Source organism: Pituophis catenifer, unplaced genomic scaffold (genome assembly GCF_029215685.1).
Source record: "Pituophis catenifer annectens isolate HBS135680 unplaced genomic scaffold, rPitCat1.0.hap2 SCAF_3, whole genome shotgun sequence".
Classification (NCBI taxonomy): domain Eukaryota; kingdom Metazoa; phylum Chordata; class Lepidosauria; order Squamata; family Colubridae; genus Pituophis; species Pituophis catenifer.
The window spans coordinates 155721929-155744505 of record NW_027256883.1 but is presented as its reverse complement, the minus strand read 5'-3'; the positions used below and the strand labels follow the sequence as shown (position 1 = coordinate 155744505).

The window sequence follows — 22577 nt, the reverse complement described above, 5'->3', positions numbered from 1 at the left end:
TTCAAGCTCATACAGGTTGGGTGTTTGTTTGTTTTTTAATGGCTTTTAATTGTTTTGAAAAGATCTTAGACCTTCTCACACTAGATAAGAAGTGTCTAATCATTAAATTTAAGAGAAACTAATCTGCTGTCAGCATTACTGTACTGAACCAATGAATGGTCATACTGTTGGCTGCTGTTTAACAAAACAAAGCAAGTCTTATAGATAAAAAGAATGCTGTGGCTATTCATTCATTCATTCATTCACACTCTCTCTCCCTCCCTCTTTCTTTCCTTCCTTCCTTCCTTCCTTTGAAAAAAAGCTCAACAAGTATACATCCTGAGTAATTTTTAACTGTTTATTTATTTACATAAACTGTTTATTTAACTGTGCAATTATTTAGATAATGATTATGTAACTTGCAGATAGTTCCAGTTAAGATGCTTTCGATCATACAGCAGGTCTAGATCACTAGTTTTGGATTTCACATTTCTAATACAACAACCTCAGAAACTAATGTGGTCAACCCATGATCTTTCTGAACAACCAGTCTATCATAAAGGAGAATTTGTGTCTGTTTCAGTTCACATTCCTAAACACTAACCATCCCCAGCTAGTCATGGCTCTATTATGCCCTAGCAATTTTTATAGTAATGTCATCTTTGTGCCCATGACATTGTTGTGATATCATGGATAACAATCAAATAGTGTTACGAATCACAAATGTGAAATGGGCAGCTATATAACCTTAATACGTAAATAAATAATAAAGATATGTGCTGGTATTATATTTTCTGATTATTTGGACACTATCCAAAGGCAGCACTTTAGGCTTTTTAATCCATTACCTTGGAGAGTAATTGGTAATTACTAGGAATAGAGACAATGGATACAGTGGCATGGGCAATTATATGCATTCAATCAGGATATGCTTATACTAGTCTGTGAGCTGCCTTGGTTGCCAGTATGGTTTGGGGTCTAATTTAAGGTGCTGGTAATAACCTGTAAAGCCCCATATGGCTTGGGACCAGGCAATCTGAGATACTACCTCTTCCCAATTACAACGACATATTCCATCAGGTCCAGCAGGGGAGGTGCATTTTATGAGTCTCGTCTCCAAAGGAGTGTCATTTGGTGGGACTCAGGAAGAGAGCCTTTTCTTCTGTGGTGCCCACTCTTTGGAACATTATTCTTCCAGATCTTAGATTGGCTTGATTCTCCAGGCTTTTAAGGAAGACTTGGCTGTGCCATCATGCCTGGCAATGGTCTGCAATAGTTGGGAGCGTTTACAATGCTGTGTTGAGTTTGATGCAATAATGGATTTTGCACTGACTATGATTATTTTAATGTACTTGTTGGTGATTTGATATGTTTGTACATCAGTTTTAACAGATTGTTTTATTAGATTGTTGCTGTTAACTGTTGGAAGCCACCCAGGATTACTTAATAAGAAGGGCAGTCATACAAACCAAATCGAATAAATAAATAAAATCAGAACTACAAATGTAATGTTAATGTTGTTTTCTATGACTGAAGGAGGTGATGATAGTATTTTAACACAGTGATGGTAATATGCCTTTTATTTATTCAAGAAAAGCACTGATTTATGGAAAATGCAAGGCTGTTTTAAGGAATTAAGGGATTCAGTGCAATACCCAGCTTGAATCTTCCACATCTATAGAGAGCTCCAGATTAGCAAAGCAAATGAATTCCAGAAAAATAAGATAGTACAATTCTGTATTCAAAAAGGAATATCCACAGAACCTGAATGAAAAATTAAATGTGCATCTATAAGGAGTAGATATAAACATCTCCATGCAGTAACATTCTCTTTAGCCCAAGCTACTCAATTGGCTAACAAAAGTTGTATTAGTAAATGGGGAGACCACATTGATTAAGTCTATTTCTATACAGGTAGCCCTCGACTTATAAACAGTTCATTTAGTGACTGTTTGAAGTTACACCATCACTGAAAAAAGGGGCATGTCCGCTTGTCACACAATAAGCTCATGTGATCAAAATTCAGATGCTTGGCAACTGGTTTATATTTATGATGGTTGCAATGTACAGGGATCATGTGATCACTTTTGGTGACCTTCTTATAAATAAAATCAGTGAGGAAGCCAGATTCACTTAACAACTGTGGCAAGAAAGGTCATAAAATGGGGCAAAATTCACTTAACAACAGTCTCATTTAGCAACATAAATTTTGGGCTCAATTGTGGTCGTAAGTTGAGGACTACCTTTATTAACATGAAGGTATGTAACTCTTTGGGAGACCTGCTTACCCAGAAACCCCATCAGCTCAAGGCAAAATCATAATACCCTGCCAGAGACAGAATGATGGAGATATGCTCTTGCTTGCCCACACACCCCACTTCAATCTTTTCTTGGATGTAAAGCAGCTGCATAAACCAATCTTGGAAAATGCTATCTATAGATCTGAAATAGGGTATTAAGGCTTTTGCAAAGAATGTTGTTAGAAGGATGGTGCCTGGGTTGACACAAATATTTGTTTTCATGTGTATTAATCTGCATATAGTTAGAAATAATTAGAGATAAAGGTGTCTTTTAGCCTTGAGAGACGTGGTTGTTATCTAGCCTTCTGCTACATCCCAAGTCATGATGAGTATCTATCCTGCCCTACGTCACTTGGCAAGATAGTAATCAGTTCTTCCTGTTTTCATGCTCCTGCTAACTATATGTAGTTTTGGTGCAGAGAAGTATAGTGCCAAGAAATCCTGTAGTTGTTTATCCAGAGGTGGGATTTCTCTGTCGTCTCCTCAGTTAGAACATGTCCTCATGAAAAAAAAGAGCTGAGAAAAATTGTTTAAATTGCTCTAATTGCTTTTGTGTGAGAGTGAGTGACATGTCTTCAACCAGTTTCATCTTTCTACTGTGATAATTATGCTAGAGCCTGAAGCTAGTAATTTGCCAGATTTTCCAATTGACTCCCAGTAGTTTTATACAAGTCAAGGCGAATTCATTTGATAGCATTTATAATTTCTTAGATTTATGTCAGGCTGTTATGTTATCAATGAGTCAAAATTTTCAGCTGTTGGTGCATCAGCAAAGTAAGTTAGATTGGAGAATCTACAGTTATGTACATGCCCCCTCAAAAAGCTTATCTTCTCCATGTAGCTTAACTGACTGTTGAAAGCAGTCATCCCTTTTGTACCCAAGCAATTTCTTAAAGCATAATTAGTTTTGGAGATGGCATAGCTTATATGAAATATCTAGGCAGCCATTCCAGACTTTATAGTGTAAATATGTTCAAAAGAATTTTTCTTAGCTCCTTTCCTCAAATTTATTTTTCTGAAGAAAGAACCAATGGAAGGAAGAACCAATGGAAGGAAGAGCTGGCAATGATGTCTTCATTTTAAGCATAATTTAGGTGCTCCTAATAAAAGAACTTTGTAAACATTGGGATGCATATGGAAACCATACGTTTTAGAATTCACGTAGAAGACAGGAAAATCTCAAAGAAATAAATGTACTACTGTGATATGCAAAAACATTATTCTGCATTTTAATCCCTTCCCCATCAATTTAATAGAAACTAGATTAAGATTAAGGTAAATTTAAGGAAACCACATTCTACCTAGGAGAAATTCATAGAAAATTTCTCCTAAGTAAAATATAGCTTCCTTAAATTTACCTTAATCTTAGAGCAGAAAAAGAATGACTGTTTGATTTTTAATTGTATAGTCATTACTCAATTAATCTGCAGCCAAACTGGTTAAATTAAATCTGAAAGGAAAACAAAACATGCAAACCTCTTCTTTAAGGTTGCTTTCAAAAAGTAAGGAGACTGGAGAGTGGTAGAAAAAAGTTTAAAAAAATAAAAGAAAAAGTGTACTATATTGTGATAAAATGTAAATAGATTGCTGAAAGCAATTCCATTAAAAAAACAATTCTAAAGCATGCTGAGAATGAGGCAGCATCTTTGGCAGAAGAAGAAAATATTGGATAGTTTGTTGTTGTTTAAGGGAAAAAATTTAATAAAGGCTGTCCTATAAAGTGGCACAGAACATCCCATGAGGATTTTTTGGTCTCAGTTTGAAATTTCTGCGAATTTAAATGAATTAATTTCAACCTCACTCACACTGGTGCTCAGTGTAGTAGCTTGCTTTCAGATCTAGGCTGGGATTCTGGTTTTTAATTCCCCTGCTTCTTGCTCAATGGAGAAAGCAAGCAATAATTATGCAACTGAAATCAGGTTCCAGAGAACGAACCAAGTATGACTTAGAACATAGAAGCTTGAGATTTTAATGCAACAGAATGGCTATATCTTGGTTTTAACTGGATTTCCAGCACTATCGCTTTTTTCCCCCCATGAGGAAAATGAATCTTTTGCAGCATAATAATATTTACATGCTATTTCTTAAGGTTGTGTGATAATTTGTTGGGGTTTATCAGAAGCCTTTCACATTTCCAATCCTCACTGTTCAGCATAAACGTATACTCGCACATGCAAACATATGCACAATCCAATACAAGAGATTGCATGGATTTTATTTTTTTAAAAAAAATAATGACAGCACATTTTTATAATTTAGAATTATGAAAAGGGGATTTGGCAATAGGGGATTCTGAATCACTGATGATAGATGAATATTGCCTTCTGGTTTATACGCAGCATAACTTAAGTACCAGCTGCCTCAGAAAGGAGGCTATTATCCTCCAGTCCCACTTCTGAACATACATTCTTCATCCAGCTAAACTCTTCTTATGCCTGCCTCTTATTATGTAATGCTTACAGTGCAAATAAAACCATAAACTCAAGTATACTGTAATAGATATACCAACTGAAAAAGGCAAAAAGCACAGAATTCAGAAAAAGGCTACTGAATTGCTACAAACAAGGATATGTTAAACTTTTGAGCTTTTTGCAATTGGCAATTCTGAGTTACGGTAAGTTACAAAACTGCCTATAAATGCCTATAAATGAACCACAAGTCAAAGGACAGTGTTTTAAAGTCCATTCAAAGAAAGGTTGGAATATAAGCTTTTTTAAAAAGCTGATTTGGTAGATATTTGAGTTCTTTTTGCTTACTATCTGCACAATCAAGAGATGACTCGTTAGAAATAACCAGAATGATGACTACTATTGGACTACTTTTGTGCTGCCTGCCATACCTTAAGGTTAGGGTTAGGCTTAATGAAAACCAATGTGGTGTAGGGACTTAAGAATTGGATTTGTCTAGAGAAACAGATTTTATATCCCTGCTTACCTATAGAACTTGCCTCTGCGTATCCATGAGGGAAAAGGAGGGAGGAAAAGAGGGGAAAGAATATATGAGACATATTAAATTACTGTTCTGAGTTCCTTGAGGCTGGAAAAGCGAATGCATTAAATAATATGTGCAGAGCTGTTCTTTAACTCTTGTACTTTACCAGGAAGTGATTTTGACTGGAGCGTATTTCCTCATAAGCTATACTCAAATCCTTTCCAGGAGAAACAAGAAAAACAAGAACAGACTCTGTTGACATCCTGGCTTTATGAGTAGGCACATGAAATCAGTTGAGAATAGCTATATATTTCAATGGCTGGAACTGTGTATAAACCCTCAGACGAGTAGTACCAATTATTCATTTGAGGGAAAATATTGTACCCTGTTCCTCATCAAATAATCCCCATCACAACTTCAAGTACTACACCACTTCTCTCCCTTTGACAGTTCCATGATTTTGTAAAACTCTACTGTGGGGTAGAATTGCTGATGGCTAAAGAGATGCTTCCCCACCCAAGATACACAACTTCTCTTAACATTCCTCTCAGCGTAGATAATTTAGGGATCTGTTATTAGGCCTGGCTGTGTAGGCAAGAGGACTAAGAAAGAGGAGTTATTGGCACAGTGGGTGAATCCTGATCCTCCCATTGCCAAGAGTCTTGAAAGCCCTGAAAATCAGTGGCCAAAGACCAGAGGGGCTAATAGGAGCCAGGGAGCCCCAAAGAATACTTAGATATGTAGAGCTATAAATAGCTTGTATGACCTAGTTTGTGCCAGAAATGCTTGAAAACACCACTTTAGAACTGGAACAGAAGAAGACAAGTTCATGCTGCCTTCATGATGGATCAGGGGTGATCTGAAGATGACATCATTCATTTATGTCTTCAAATACAATTGCCAATGTGTCTCCCTAACCCAATTAATATTAGGGTAAGTGTATTGCAGTGCTTCAGTACAGCCAGGTAAGAATTCCCTGGAGTCTCAGTTGCTTATAAAAATGTTCTTTTGGCTATCTTGACTCTTGATTCAGTTTTTCCATAACACTGAGAATACCTATGAGATGTTTTGTGTGGGAATTTCCATTTTAATTTAAAAATGTACACTTTCTCTGGGGAGATATTGTAGGGCTATTGCTGAAAATAAAATGTTATTCCATGCTTTATGAAACAGGCTTTAAGTACATCTTCCTACTGTGTATTACTGCATTACTGTGTATTGCTTTAACAACATTTCTGAATACTGCAGTCAATACTGCTACAAACTACATTTTAGCATGTGTGTATTGCCTTAAATTTCAGTTTATACTCTACTAATAAAAGCTATTTGCTGGTGCTTCAGCATCATTATTGCTGTAATGCCAATTTCTGAAGTATTACACTATGATATCAAGTGTTCTTCTGGATTGAAGTACTTAAACATTGAGGCCATATTGCTCAGTTTTTAAATTAATTTAAATAATAAGCCTGTAGAATACTCATCACTGTATAATGATGGTATTGTTTTTCCTATTAAACGCAGACACAAAAAATATTGAATTCGTTGTTTTTTCCCCCAACCTTTTGTAGTTTTTCTTGTAAGCCAGGTATTTATTTTCCACACAGCATCCCATACTTAGAGATGGTCTGCTAGATTCCTGATTTTTAGTCCTTAAAATCTTACTTGTCAAATTTTTATTAAATTTTATCAGAATATAAGATACAAAAGGAAAAAAAAGTAATGGAAAACTAGGAGAAGGAAAAAGGGGAAAAGAGAAAACGTGGGGCAGGAAAGGAAAAAGAAAGGAAAAAAGCATTGACTTCCAACTCTCTTTGGCACAGTTGAAGATAATAACATTACAAGCCCAACTCTTTACTTTTATACAATAGTATATACTAGCCATTTCTATAACGACGAACCTTTCTAATCAACAAAACAAAGTCAAATTTTCATTTTTTTTTCCTATCACAAGCACAAAGTCCAGAAATTCAAACCTATAAACCTGCTCTGTATATGTGGATAATGCTAGAGTGCTGATTCTTGGTTTAACGTATTCTGTGTATTTGCAATCTAATTTTTTTAAACAAAAGTAATTTAGCTCTAATTTCTCACTGGCAATAGGGAGAGAGTCTTTGTATAGGCTAGTGCTAGGTATTCCTTGAAAGGAATACCTAGCACTAGCTTATACAAAGACTCTTTTAATTTCTCCAAAGCTCTGTATGAATGCCAGAGTCATGAGTCATGACTTCTGTGATGTAAAAATCTATCTCTTCCTCTTGGTATTGGATTAAAACCAGTATCTGTCTATAACATTTTTTTCTGAAGTCACTGAACCCTTCTGTTAGTTATTTCAGTTTATCAGAGTTCTGTGGCATTAGTGTTATATGTACTGTATGGTCTTTTTCCCACAGTAGCTAGCAAAATAGCTATACTACCACATTCTTCTCTTCTCTTTATCAGTCACAAATATAAAATCTTGCTTCCACTGCTATCTGTGTTGCAGACTGTTTATGTTGAGGTGAAAGACTAGTAATGTGGGTACTAGTCTCCCCATGTTGTTTATTATCTCCTTTAAGCATTATTCTCTCTCTCTTTCTCTCTCTCTTTCTCTCTCTCTCTCTCTCTCTCCCCCTCCCTCCCTCCCTCCTTCCCTCTCCCCCCTCCCCCCACTCTCCAAATTGCACAAATCATATGTTCTGGTTTATAATGAACAGAACAATTTAAGAATAAGTTATACTTATTTTATACTTATAAATACTTATTTTAGAGCATTAGAACAGGATTACTGTTTTATCCTTGCTCTTCAACAGACTGTATGTTTTTCTTCATTTCTTTTCCTCTCTTCTAATTCTGATCTTATTTTCTGAACTGTGTGCATTGCATATTCTAGTAAAATGGGCTATTACTCTAATAAATCCCAGATCACATGGAGAGCTGAATCTGGAAAGGACTTTGGGGAACACAATTCATAATAGAGTTGAGACAGAAATGTATTTCAGAAGTATTTGGGGTACCCACACAGGCTACCAACCCCGCCCCTTCTCTGAGGGCCATTTGTGGCCCTGGTCCCCCCACTGCCAATACATACTACAAATGACTTGAATTTGCTTTGAATTCTCAGTCAATCTCAATTATTTTGCCTGTTTATGTAGAACCACATTTACATTGAATGCCTTTTATTTTGAAATAAAATGCAACCAGACAAAGATGAAAGTCTTAGGTGGAGCACACTGGCTGAAATGATCAATGGCCAGTTTTTCTGGGTGGGTGGTTTTGACAGAAGTTGGCACCGTATGATAAATAAGCAAGGCGAAGCAAATGTCATTCAGCCAAGTATCAAGTTGTGAAACCCAACTGAGAGAAGGAGGGTGTACCAGGAAGGAGTGCACATAACCTTGAATGTAAAGGTGGATTCCCGGGCCAGCTTATTGCTTCCTTTCACTTTGACATGAACCAAAACTGAGATGATGCAAGTCAGGCATAATACTGAGAAGAAAAAAGCCAAGCAAAGGAAGGAAAAGAGTTCAAGGTATTGTGCTACTCAGGAACAGATGATCATGATGGTGGTGGTGGTGGTGAAGTAAGTGTCAGGATGAAAGTTTGGGTTCTTTAATTGCTTATTAAAAAGAGCATAGCATTCCTATGCTTCTGTTATGCTTAAGAATGATATTTATGTTTTCATCATTGTCACAAACTTGTAGGATCGGTTGCAAAAATTTGCAAGATTATATTATTCTTTACTTGATAGCATTCTTTGTAGAAAGGGTCATTTCTACATACAAAGAGGGGGAAGGTGAATAGGTGAGGTAATCTTCTATATCTCTAATGATACTTGTATTTGGAAGGGCAGAACAAGAACACCACAAAAGAAAGAGTAGTGCTTTGGACTTTTCTGTGGTTTCTGACATTTCTAGAATTAAATTAAATCCAGGAGTGTCTTCAGGATACAATTAAATAACAAACACGGAGATGGCAATTGTGACAGTGCAATCAAAGCTCCACCTGTTTTTTTATGTGTTGTTTTAATCATACTGTGGCAGCTGCCAAGTTGACTTTTTTTGACCACACTGCAGAATGTTTGTTTGTGATTCAGATACCAAGAGGGTTTTTGAAAAAAACTGTATCTTTCTCCAGAAGAGGCAAATGACAAATAGAAGAGGGAACAGAATATACTTTCGTGTCTGACTTCAGAACTTCAGATAAATTCTGCAGTAAAACATGCAGTTTTACATTTTGATGTATTTTATATAGTGAAAGTGATAACATGGCTAAAAGCGACATTAAAACATTTCATTAAAAATCTGGCAGATGATAGATAGATAGATAGATAGATAGATAGATAGATAGATAGATAGATAGATAGAAAGATAGATAGATAATAGATAGGAGAGAGAGGGAGAGAGGGGGGAGAGATGGAGGGAGTGGGAGAGAGAGAGAGAAAGATTAAACATTTGATCAATTTTCTTGTACTAAAAAAAGTGGATAGTTGAATAATGACAGGTATAAGCCAGTTTGATGCTAGGTAGGCTGTCAGGATGAGGACATTTTCAGCTTACTGACATTTATTTTTGCTCAATTTGTAGGTTGTCTCTTCCCTAACTGCCAGTTTTTTCCCACAGCTGGTAATGTGCTTCTATTATTGGGCACATTGTGGAAGATTAAATGCAAATAATCCCCAACATGTCTCCGATAGCCATCAATTCTAGACACAGGAACACAAGAGAAAAACACAAACGTTTTACTGACCAGAGCAAAGTAATTCTGGCTGTATATGAAACTTTCTTTTGTCTGCTTTATACCCACAAGATGGTGCTGTGTTAATGCATACTGCTTTCTCTTGCACCGTTGCTAAAAGGATTCTTGAAATTGTTTTATTAGGATGGGTACATTATAACTTACTCCTCTAATATTTACTCACTACAAATTAAATCTCACTGAGTACAATAAGACAATGTAACTTTGTGAGTTCAGGAAGGCTGGGACTAATGCAAAGCAAAATGACCATGCCTGAACAAATGTTTGGGATCAGCTGGGAACAGCTGCCAAAATAATTGCAGAAGTCGGGAAGGGGGGGGATGGAATTGTTTTAATGATTTGAAAAGAAATGCTTCATTTGCACCACTGTAGGAATTTGCACCTATTTGTATCCAAAGCAGTGTTTTGGGGGAGATGTTGGTTCAGCTGCTGTATGAACCCAGAAACAGCTTAAGGTAGTTCCCAAAGATGCATTGATCACCTTTCCCCTCCAAAGTCTCCTTTCCATTTTGGGTCTGACTACTTGCACATCACCGTACTACTATATGTGCCAAAACAGCTCTTTTAAAGGATCTTCACAATCCCTTTCATCGTTATCAACTTGAATGGCAGGCAAGGGATTTTTTTTCCCCAGAATTTGAGAATAATTCATTTGTCAGCATGCTATCTATCTTCCTTTCCAGTACAAACTGTGCAATTTTTCTTCGTATTTTTTTAGTGGGCTAATCTTAATCCTGTAAAAAGGAATGCCTGGAGGGAAACCCAAAATAGGAAAATCACTTTTTGGTTTAATTTCCTTGAATGCAGCAGGTTGACTTATTTGGTTATTTCAAATATTGAACCATGCTTTGAATGGGTCTACTTCCATGGTTGGGTCCCTCATTACAGAATAGAATAGAATTTTGTATTGGCCAAGTGTGATTGGATACACAAGGAATTTGTCTAGGTGCATGTGCTCTCAATGTACATAAAAGAAAGGATAGGTTATTAAACACTTCCAAATTTTAAGTTCTCCAGAGTTGCTTTAGAAACTTAAGTTGTACAACTGCTGCAACATATTAGAAATGCCAGCACATTATCACATAAGGCAAGATAGAGTTGTGGGCAATTTTCCTAGTTATTAAAACAAAGTTATGCAATTAATTCACACATTACAGAAGTACCAGAAACATAATCCAGATCTGTATCAAGGGCTCAGTAAAGCTGAAGGCTGTCAAGTGCCCAGAACTGATATATTTGGATAGATTTCCTCGTTGTTTCATTAACACTTTCGCTTTCTCAAATCTGTTAATATTTATTAAGGGAAAGTAATAAAGAAAAACGTGCCAAAGTCCAGTCTGAACTGTAGAGGCAACAGCCAACACTTTTCGACAATCATGAGCCAGACATCAGCCCCAGATGAGCCACTCGATGACAAGCCTGAAGAAAAAAGTTTTGCCTTTGGAGTTCCTGACATCGTTGTCGTTGTCATTTATTTCATCTTTGTCCTAGCTGTAGGAATATGGGTAAGTCCCCTAAATGGCCATTTTGGCAATTAGGGAACCTCTGTCTGTCTGTCTGTCTGTCTGTCTGTCTGTCTGTCTGTCTGTCTGTGTCCTTTAGGTAGACCATACAATGGCCCCAGGGGTGGTATTTATTTACTTTCCCTACCGGTTCGCAAATGTGAGCGTAGCTAGCTTTGCTCACAGGTGCCATTTCTGCGCATGCGCCTGGCCTCAAAAACTTGCCTAACTAGGATGGTATAGAGCCAGGGTGGGTGGGTGGACCCACCGGCAATTTCCGCTACCGGTTTGGATGAACCGGTCTGAACTGACTGAATACCACCTCTGAGTGGCCCTATGGAAAGACACAGGCTTCTTGTTCCTGATGGGATTTTTTTTGTTTTTGTTTTTTTGTTTTGCCTGATAGCTGCATTAAGGTTGGTGCCTTTCCCTTCCTAACACAAACCCTAGCTTGGAAATAAATCATTCTCTTTGCAAAACAGAGACTTCTTATTTATGTTATTTATCGCACAGACAACTGTTTAGTTTCGCAGGTGAATTTATGCACCTTCCTCCTGATATACCACAGATACAGAAGATAGCGGAATATTCTCCACAGCATTCTTTATTTTCACTGTTGCTCTACAACATTGCTTATAGAAGCAATCGCAGTAGTAACAATATGTTTCAGAAGAGTTGCTGACTGGTAGAAGTTGCCTTACACCAATCAGCTCATTAATTCATTTAACCTATTGCTGACAAATGACCAGCAATAGTTCCCAAAGCTTTTGGGCAGGGGTTATCAACCCTTATCTGGAAATGCTAGGCAATTGAACCTGAGGGCTTCTGCATGCAAAGGAGATATTCGATCATTGAAAGACTGTCCTCCTTGCCCTTTTCTGAATCCATCACCCCAACTTTCTGCTTTCAGAGAGTATCAGCAGCCGTGGTGGGTTCTACTTACCTTTACTACTGGTTCGCAATGGGGCTGCCAGCGCACGCTTCTGCACATGCACAGAAGTTTCCTGATGACGTCGGAGTCAGTGGGCGGAGCCTCCCGCCAGTTTTACTACCGGTTCTATAGAACCGGTCTGAACCGGGGGCAACCCACCACTGATCAGCAGCCATGTCCGTCTCTTTCATACCCAACATCTGATAAATCCAAACCTCCTCTCTGAAATATTGCATTTTATATACAAACCTCGAAGTGATCTATCACAATCCATCTACACTAATTTATAGCAGTGAATGTATTCATTCCTTACATGATGAATGTATTGTGTGCCAGTCTTGAAGACAGTATCGCTCTCAAGTTCACTGTGTTCTGGCATAAAACCTTGAATGCCAGGGTCCCCAGTAGGGAATAGGTATTGAAGCATGCCTGCTATGTGTTGCATACAGCTGAGGTGATATAAAAGACTCATAAATAAATCAATAGATCAAAGTTTAAGAAAAAAGGTGGAGCAAGTAAAACAAACATGTGATTCTGTTCCTTATATTTCTCTGCATTTCTTCCTTGTAGAAAACTTCATCAAGGGATATTTTCCTACCTTTCTTTCTCCTTATGCTGTCCTCTTTGGGAAAGGAACCTCTTTGGGAAAGGATGGGGAAGCCTCCAAGTTGCGTATGACACCATCCCGCATCCCATTTTTTTCGATCTTCAGGTCCCTTTTGTCTTTAGTACCAAAGTAAACTCAACAGGGGTTTTAAAAAGTAAAAATTCCAACTCCAAGGAGGATAAAGAGAAAATCTCAATTGTGACTCATATGGAACATCACCTTAGATCAAAAGAGCTATGCAGTTGTGGTTAGACATAAAAAAAAGCAGTTGGGGCTTTTATCCCATAATTTCATACACCATCTTGATATTTTTGATTCACCCCCATCCATTGGTGTTTGAAACCTGGCCCACTTATGTGTAAATGTAGCCCCAGTGCCAACCACATTGGTCTAGGCCCACAACTTAGACACTTTTAGAGGTCTGAAAGGAGAAGGGATGGAATAAATCTCTTATTCTGTTAAATGCTTCTTCCTTTTTTAGAAGTAATTTTATTATAAGAAGATTTTACATAGGTTTAAAAAATCCAGAAACATAAAGGAAAAGTTGGAAAAAGAAGATAAAAAGAATGCAAAAAAAGGATAAGAAAATAAAAGACAAAATAAAAATATCTAAAGAAATGAGTTCCAATCTTCTTAGCAGCAGTTATAAGCATGATTATCATATTCACCCACCCAAATTATATATTATAGTTCCCTTCTGTAATGGTATGTGGGAATACCTTGGAAAACCAGGCAAAGAGATGCTGTCTAGGGAACAATCAGATAAGAGGAAGCAGAGCCCACAGCTGCATATTGGGCAGAGCAAGAGACTCAGATGGACCCTCAGGCTGAAAAGGTGACCATGGGAAAATGGTCTTTTTAGATTTGCAAGATCCTGTTAATGTAGCTTTACAATAAAGTGAAATTAGCTTATCTGGCCATGTTTCCTGTTTGATCTACCTGGTAAGGCTGTCACCTTCTTTTCTTAATCTAACATTTTTAATAAATAAATTCTAAAATCATCAGTTCATTTTTTAATCCATTTTTAGCAAAAAGTCCACAAAGGAGTTCAAGTCCTTTATAAAAGCAATTGTAGTTCCCTCCTTTTTCGGTGAATGTTGTATCATTCCATTTTCTTAAAATCCAAGCCAGTATTTTCCTTATTTCAGCATTTCTTTTCTTTTTTCTTTTAGTCTTCTCTTCGGGCCAGTCGAGGAACAGTTGGAGGCTATTTTTTGGCTGGAAGATCCATGACATGGTGGCCTGTGAGTATAAATACTTTATTAGTTCTACATATTCTTGAAACTATCAAAACTGGGATTCTAGTTAGATGCCCACCATGTGGCAGCTGAGAGGCACAGAAAACTAATGCTATACTAACCTCATGGTCATTTGGATTTTTGCAACCTGGATTCTATTCTATTCCCTTCCATTCCCTTCCCTCCCATCCCATCCCATCCCATCCCATCCCATCCCATCCCATCCCATCCCATTCTAATTTATATGCCACCTATCTCCCCATTAAATGACTCTTTGACAGCTTTAACTCTAAGTGCAAGAGATGAGATACAATAAAAAGCCATCTTCCTACATCAATATACTTTTAGTTTTTATACATCTAAATAGTAACAAAACAGAACTAAACCAAAACAGGACAACTTTCTGCATCAAACTGAATCAGGTTCATAGGCTAGCTTATTTCAAAATTCAAATTCTGTCTTTAGAATAAACTAGGTAAACCTGTGAGGTCTTGGGTCATCCTTTGAGAGAAACGTAGTGGAATCTGATGTAACCAGAAAAAACATTAAATTTTAGGCTGATCGTATTTCCCCCCAATACTATCATCTAAGAAGAGTATATATCTTAAATAATTGTAGTAGCAAGCAAAATTTAATAAGTCAATATTTACTTATGTAAATAGGTAAACAGAATGACCCACAGGTAGGCAAAACAGCAGTGGAGCAGGAGCAACTTTTGATTTCCAGCTGACTTCTGCATTGCTTGTGGGAAGTTGGCAGAGAGCATTGGCAATCATGATCATGTGACCATGAGGTCATTGCAATACACATTGAAAGGAATGTGGTGTCTCTGGCAGCCCTGAAAATACTATGCAAACAGTCAAGTGTATTCCCCATTGTGTGCCTGCTTACTCTCTTCTTGTCCTTTCTTTTCCAATGAATGTAAATATGAATGTTACTTGCCTTCTTGCTAATTATCCCAGAGCTGGGGTAAATATTTCAAAAGAGGGGGGAGTGGAGTGGAGTAAAGCAAAGTACAGTTACAGTGATTTCCCACTTAATGACTGCTTCAAGGCCAGCAACAATACACAGAGACAACTCAAGGCTGCTGTGGTAGTGGCTGACTATCCAACCCTGGAGGGTACTATCTTGCTGCTAGCCACCTCCCCTTTAAGACTAGGGACTGGAATGGAACTCTATAGAGACCCCCGCCCAAATTAATTCACCCCATTTAATCTTACATCATTTGTCAACCACTTGATCCTCCAGACACTAATTTGACCCTCTTTTGATCCCACCAGACCTTTTTGACCCCTTGGATGATTCTATTGACCCTTGGGTCAATTGACCACTTTGGAGAATGCTTTTTTTCTTTTTTCTTTTTATGACTCTTTAATCCCTTTAATCGGGGTGGAGCCATGGCAACTGAATGGAGCTGAGTGTTTGCTGGCTGGATGTCTTGCCTGATGCCTATGCGGAGTTTGCAGCAGATGTTTTCTCTTTGCGCCCTGATAGAGAGACATTTGTCTAGGATTGAACTCTCAACCTTTTGAGTGAGAAGCAAGCATCTTCACCTGTAGGCAGTGGTGGGATTCAAATAATTTAACAACCAGTTCTCTGCCCTAATGATTTCTTCCAACAACCAGTTCAGAAAGTTAACAACCGGTTCTCCCGAAGTGGTGCGAACTGGCTGAATCACACCACTGCCTGTAGGCCATTGCACTGTTCGGTGGGGAACCCTATGTTACACTAATTCAAAAAAAGAAGTAAAAAAGAGAGTAGACTTACCGTGTTTCCCCAAAAATAAGACCCTGTCTTATATTTTTGAACCCCAAAATAAGCGCTTGGCCTCCCTAGGGAGTTCCTAGGGAGTTGGGTGGCATAGAAATGTGACTAATAAATAAATAAATTTTCAGGGAGGTCTTATTATTTTGGGGCATGTGGAGCAAGATGAGGCTCCTCTTGCCATCTTACCTGATTTCCATCTCTGCATTTAAATATTTTCAGGGAGGGCTTATTTTAGTGCATGTGCTCAAAAACCTGATTGGGCTTATTATCAGGGGATGTCTTATTTTCAGGGAAACAGGGTAGATATTAGCAGCTATAGTAAATATGCAAGTGTAAGAGACATTCAACTCTGCAAATCATAGCCTTGTTGCAGTCTGGAATGACCACTGGTGTTTATGTGGGTTGCATAAAGTGCAAGACATTTAAGTCTTCAATCACACAGTTGTTGCTACCATCTTGACCTTTTTTAACACTCTGTAGATACTTCTGGTGGCCAAATAATTAGTATGGTAAGCACTAGGGGGAGGGTTCAACTATATTGTCACTCAGGTAGCCTATTTAAAATGCAGTAAGACCAAGGAAAGCAATGAAAAACTTTATCTCAAGCAGCAATATATTGCTGGCAGCCAACTGAGGATTTAAATAGCTAAACTTCATATTTGTACACAAACGAATGTACAATGCCACTTGGGATTTATAAAATATTATTGGCTCTTAAAATATGATCACCAAGGCTTTGAAAAGAGAATGGGGGATAAGGGGAAACTTAGTATAGCCACAAGAGAATAATGGAGTATTTCAAGATTTTTTTAAAAAAATAAAAATAAAAATCCCTCAGGTTCAAAAGAGCTACTATTCTCTTAGCTGAAACGGTGGCAAAAATAGTTTTTCCCTCTCACTATCTAATAACTTCTTCATTTATTGAGCAACTTTGTAAAGATTGTAGCTTTCTGTGCTAAACCACTTGGATTTAAATCTCCAAAATGATTCACTGGAAAGGCATAAACCTTTTGAAGGACACATTTTCTTTGGAGCAAAAAGGTAATATAACAGTAATTTAAAGGCCCAGAGAAATAAGTGTCAGTGGGATGAATATCTTTTTCACCCTCCCTCAAAAATACAATGCTGTAGATCTTTTGAGAGTTTAACTGCAAGCTGAATATGACCTTGAACTTCAACTTTGGGTTATATGAACTGTAAATTCTATAGACAATGTTTTCCCCATACCTTTAATAGACACACAAATACAAACATATATAAAGGTTTGATGTGCTTTGTGCTCCAGTGATATTTAACCTATTGTTTACCTACAGTAATATTGTAGGAAATTTAAAAGGCTGACAAGAAGCCAGTTGTGCCCAACAACTTCCTTGGTAGGTTAAATTTCTTGAGAGAAAAGGCAAATTTCATGAGAATAGAGTCCCAAAAGAGATATGTTGCTTTGTTTTTAAGAAGACTCCATGTTGATTTTTGACCCACTCCCAACTAATTGAGTTCTATCCTAAAGAAGACCAAGTGTTACTTTGTGTTTTTAATTCTTAAAAAGGAAAAAAAATCCCAACTATCCATTATGAAAGATTGATGAGATGCTGTTGTGCACAAGTAGTCCCAAAAACCTCTTTTATTGCAACAGCTGTGAATTACATCCATTCACAGCTGAGTCCCAATTATTTGCAAAAAGTCCTTCAGGAGAAGTCCTTTGGGATAATCACCAACCTTTATCTCTCTTGACACTCTGCCAGAGACCTACTTGGCAAAGCCACACAGATTCCAGAATCAAACAGAGATGCCGACTGGGAACAGAATTAACAATGTTGCTTTACTGCAAAGTTCCCACGTGCCTTTGCTCATCTTTTAAGCCTTATGGGAGGGGCCAGTCATCTCCTGGCCTTACTCCCGAGTCATCCCATTTGTTTTAACTGTTTGTACCTTCTGACAGCTCTGTGCATGCACGCACCTTTCTGTTGTCCGATTCTGGAGGCTCCGGAGTCCACGCATCACTCCCAGATGGCCCTGGCCCCATCTCTGCCTCTGACACAGAGCCCTCGTCCGGGCCTTCCTCAGACTCCAGGAATGGCCCATGTTCCTCCCCAGCCTCCTCACTGTCCAACTCCACTGCCAGCTCCGCAGGCTGCTGGCGGACCACAACAGATGCTATACCTCTAAGAAGCAAATTTAGTCATCTAATCTCACAGCAATATTTCTTTTTGTTTGAACAAAGAACTGGGCAGATGACCTTTACAAGATTCATTGTAAGCATACAATCCGTTTGTCCAAAATATCTGAACTTTCATTTTTATTTTTTTATTTTTTTAAAAAATAGTCTTTATTTACATTTTCCATTAAAAAGAGAAAACAACACATCATATAAATAACACACAAAACACAAGACAATATAACACAAAAGAAAAAAAAAGAAAAAGAAAAAAAAAGAAAAAGAAAAAGAAAAAGAAAAAGAAACAGGCATACCTCTATGTCGTACCTTAATAACCTAATATTCGGTACTATGTACTATGGGAACATAGTACTGAACTTTCATTTTTAAACATTTTTAAACAACCTCAATCATACCAAGCAACTTCAAGTAGCTTTGAATGCCTATGTATGCTTGCATGCCTATGGATGGACACATACATCCCATGCATGCATGCATACATACGTATAATAAAAAATTAGCATTTAGAAAATTACATTTTCTCCTTCCAAACCTCTTATGGCCTCTCTGTGATTTCTCATCCACCCACCCCTTTTCTTTTGTGAGAGTCATATTTTTCCCTTTGCACTTTGGAGCCCTAAGCAAAGGCTAATAGAATTTGACCTGTTTCTCACCTTTGGGATAGTTAAAATATTAATACCAGATAAGACTAGAAACCTTTCCCTGAAGCTAGCACTAACAACATCCCAGCTGGGATGTAAAGAGCCTGACTGTACAATGTGCATTCGTATCTTAAGGGAATAGGGAGGCTCTCTTCCCAAAGACATAGATCCTTATTGTGGCAGGATTAAACAGGAGCTGGAAGTCATCATCTCAGAACCACTGAACCTTATATTTCAAAGATCCTGGAGCACTGGACAATTATCAAAGGATTGCAAGAGAGCTGATCTAGTTCCTCTCTTCAAAAAAGGGAGGGGAGGTAAATGGATCCAGAAAACAACAGACCAATCAGTCTGATATCAATACCTGGGAAGATCCTGGAAAAGATAATTAAGCAACAGCTCTGTGAACATCTAGAAACAAGTAAAATTATTACTAGAGGTCAAAAAAAATCATACTAGAAAAATCTTATTGCATTCTTTGACAAAGTGACTAAATTAGTGGACTAGTGAAATGCTATGAGCATGGTATACTTGGACTTCAGTAAGGTATTTGACAAAGTAGACCACAATCTACTTCTTGGTGAGATAGAAAAATGTGGGATAGACCGCACCATCAGGACATGGATTCATAACTAGCTGACCAAATATATGCAACATATAGACCTCAATGGAACTACATCTACATGGAGGGAAGTATTCAGTGGGGTCTCCCAAGGTTCTGCCTTAGGCCCAGTGGTCCTCAATATCTTCATAAACAATTTTAGATGAAGGGATAGAATTCATCAAATTTGCAGATGACATCAAGCAGAAGGGAATAGCCAACACTTTAGAAGACTTTAGGTTTGAAGGAGCTTAATAGACTTGAACACTATCCAACAAAATGCAATTCAGTGATGAGAAGAGTAAGGTTTTGCACTTAGGCAAGAAGAACCAAATGCACACGTACCGAATAGGTGATGTGTGGCTTAACATCAGTAACTGTAAAAGGGATCTATGAATCCTAGTGGAAAACTATGAGACAGCAGTGTGCTGCAGCTGCTAAAAAGTCAACGCAGTCCTAGGCAGCACCAACAGAGGGACAGTGTCAAGTTCACATGAAGTGTTAGTATCATTTTATGCTGCTTTGGTAAGACTACACTTGAAAAACTGCATCCAGTTTTGGTCACCATGTTGCAAAAAGATGTTGAGACTCTAGAAAGGGTGCAGAAAAAATGATTAGGGAGCTGGAGGCTAAAACATATGATGAATAGTTGCAGGAACTGTGTATGTCTAGTCTAACAAAGAGAACGACTTGGGGTGATGTGATAACAGTCTTCCAATACTTGAGAGACTGTCAGTGTCATAGAGAAGAAAGGATCAACCTATTCTGCAAAGCACCTGAGGGCAGGACAAGAAGTACTGGGCGGAATATCATTAAAGAGAAATTCAACCTAGAACTAAGGAGAAATTTCCTGACAAGAACAATTAATCAGAGGCTTACTTCTGGAAGTTTTGGGTGTTCCATAATTGGAGGTTTTTAAGAACAAACTGGACAGTCTGAAATGGCATAGGGTCTCCTGCTTGAGCAGGGGATTGAACTAAAAAAACCTCCAAGGTCCCTTCCAACTCTGTTATTCTGTATTCTATAAACACACACACACACAAATTTATATGTATAGTAAAAATGCAATGCCACAGTAGCCTTCAATAAAGTTTGTCATTTCTCTGGCAGCAGCTTTCCCTTGCTAATATACTAAAACACTGAAGTAATGAATGTAGGATGTGAAACAATTCATCTTCAGGAAATCTTTCCTCCAGTTGTTAAAACATCACAGGCTAGGCATGTGGTTGGTGGACTAAAATCATTAGGAAGTTCTGGTTTCAGTTCCAATGAAACACTTTTTATACTGTAAGTATTGGAAGTGGTCCTTCAGTCCTGGGATGGAAACCATCAAACAAAATGCAAGGAGAAATTATGAAATGACTGAAAGCAAATGGCCTTCCTACTAATCTACTGGTCTCTGTAGATGTTTTAGATTTCTCCTGCCATGATGCAAAAGTGCACAACTTTTAGAAGACATACTTGATCACTAGAAAATCTCTCATCCAAGTTTTAATCAGACCTTATACCAGGGGTCTGCAATCTTAAAGACTCAAAGAGTCATTTGGACCCATTTCCCACAGGGAAAAAAAAAACACTGGGAGCCACAAAACCCTTCCCATGCCTGACTATTTCTTGAGCGGCCACAAAACTAGCATATGTAGTTGAATTAAACATTCTGTTTTCTTCTGAAACTTTTCTTTTCTTGGATTTATCCATGGTTGGCCTACCGGGAGTTGAAAAGCTCAATAAATCGCGTGCCAGTGGGTGTTGCACATTGGTGGTTGTGACACATATTTTGAGTGACAGGGGGCCGCAGCAGAGGGGTGAAAGAGCCACATGCGGCTCCAGAGCCACAGGTTGCTGACCCCTGCCTTATACTGATTAATCCAGACAAGGAAGAGATCTCCCTACTAGAGTAGAGATCTCTATCTACTACTTGTAGGCTTCATAAGAAAAACATCTTGCAGGAAGGAGATAAACAGAGCAAATTAGAAACTGGATCAGACTTTTCCTTTGATATTCTTTAAAAGAACCTGACAGGGAAGTTGTAAACTTTAACATTGCAAATTATTTATAATTAGTACCCTCACTTTAAGTGACACAGTTTATCACTTCGGCACATGATTATCTCATCCTATTTCTATTTAATTAAAACTATGCTTCTATCAAAAACTAGATCTCCTATCTGCTGTATTACGCATTTATCTGTATTGATTACTGCTACTGCAACTTACAAATACCAGTTAAAGTAAATACCGAGGTGTTTCCTGGTTCTTATCACCTACAATATACATTATGTATATTTTTAACTATAGCTACTATTAAGAGACATCCTTCTGTACTGCTACTTAAACTATGCACTTGACTACTTGTCAAGGAAGCTTTGTCTTTCACAGAAGCATACACTGATGTATCAACCACCCTGATTAAATATTTGCCCAAAGATCTATTTTCATGGAACAGTTACTGTAGCACTTCAGATCCACAAATATTTTGGCTTGAGAAGTTCCTGCTTCTTATGGGACCACCCAGAAGTTTATGGAGCTAACTATCATGATAGGTCCCTTGGGACTTTGGTGAATGGGGCCAACATTATATACAGAAATGGAGGCAGGAAAGCAAAGGAACTCATCTTGCAAAAGCTGAGAGCAAGTTCCTTTCCCCCTCTGAGCAGCTCTGGCTTATAAGGTTTGGTCTGACCTGGGTTTTTTGTAATACTGAAACCCTGGGTTCATGATTTGACAAATTCTCAAATGGCTTCAGCAGGACCAATTTCTCCTGTTCGGATCTTCAGTGACTTCAAAAGTATATTCCCTGGTTTTCTTGCTAGTCATGTGGCTTGCCTGTTCACTGTTTGTAAAATGATAGATTTTCTGTTTCTGTTCCCAAATAATCACTCAGCCTGTTTGTTCTCAATATTTGTGCCATATTTGTCCCGGTCTTAGTTAATGATGCTTTATTATTTTTAAATGTTTGATGGCATCAGACTTTATACATTCTATATTTAAGAAGCCCAACCAGTTTTAAAGTACGTATAGATAGCAGGAGATCCAGAAATTCAATATGGTAGACATGACCACGTGATTGAAAGATCCATCCCTTTTAAAAGTGTGCCACAAACAAATAAAAGGGATAGGGCTTCTATTATACAGTCAAGCCTACTATATGGACATTTTTAGTCCCCATCC

At 37.9% G+C, this 22577-nt stretch overlaps 1 protein-coding gene across 1 annotated transcript in view; it reads left to right on the top strand.

Annotated features, from left to right (window-relative positions):
* Positions 1–8709: 8709 nt before the first annotated feature.
* Positions 8710–22577, top strand: part of SLC5A9 (solute carrier family 5 member 9) — a 36206-nt gene continuing 22338 nt past the window's right edge. Inside the window, exons 1-3 of the mRNA XM_070939563.1 lie at positions 8710–8718; positions 11247–11449; positions 14157–14228. Of these exons, the coding sequence (XP_070795664.1) occupies positions 11321–11449; positions 14157–14228 (201 nt within the window). The 5' untranslated portion in view covers positions 8710–8718; positions 11247–11320. The remainder of the gene's footprint in view (positions 8719–11246; positions 11450–14156; positions 14229–22577) is intronic.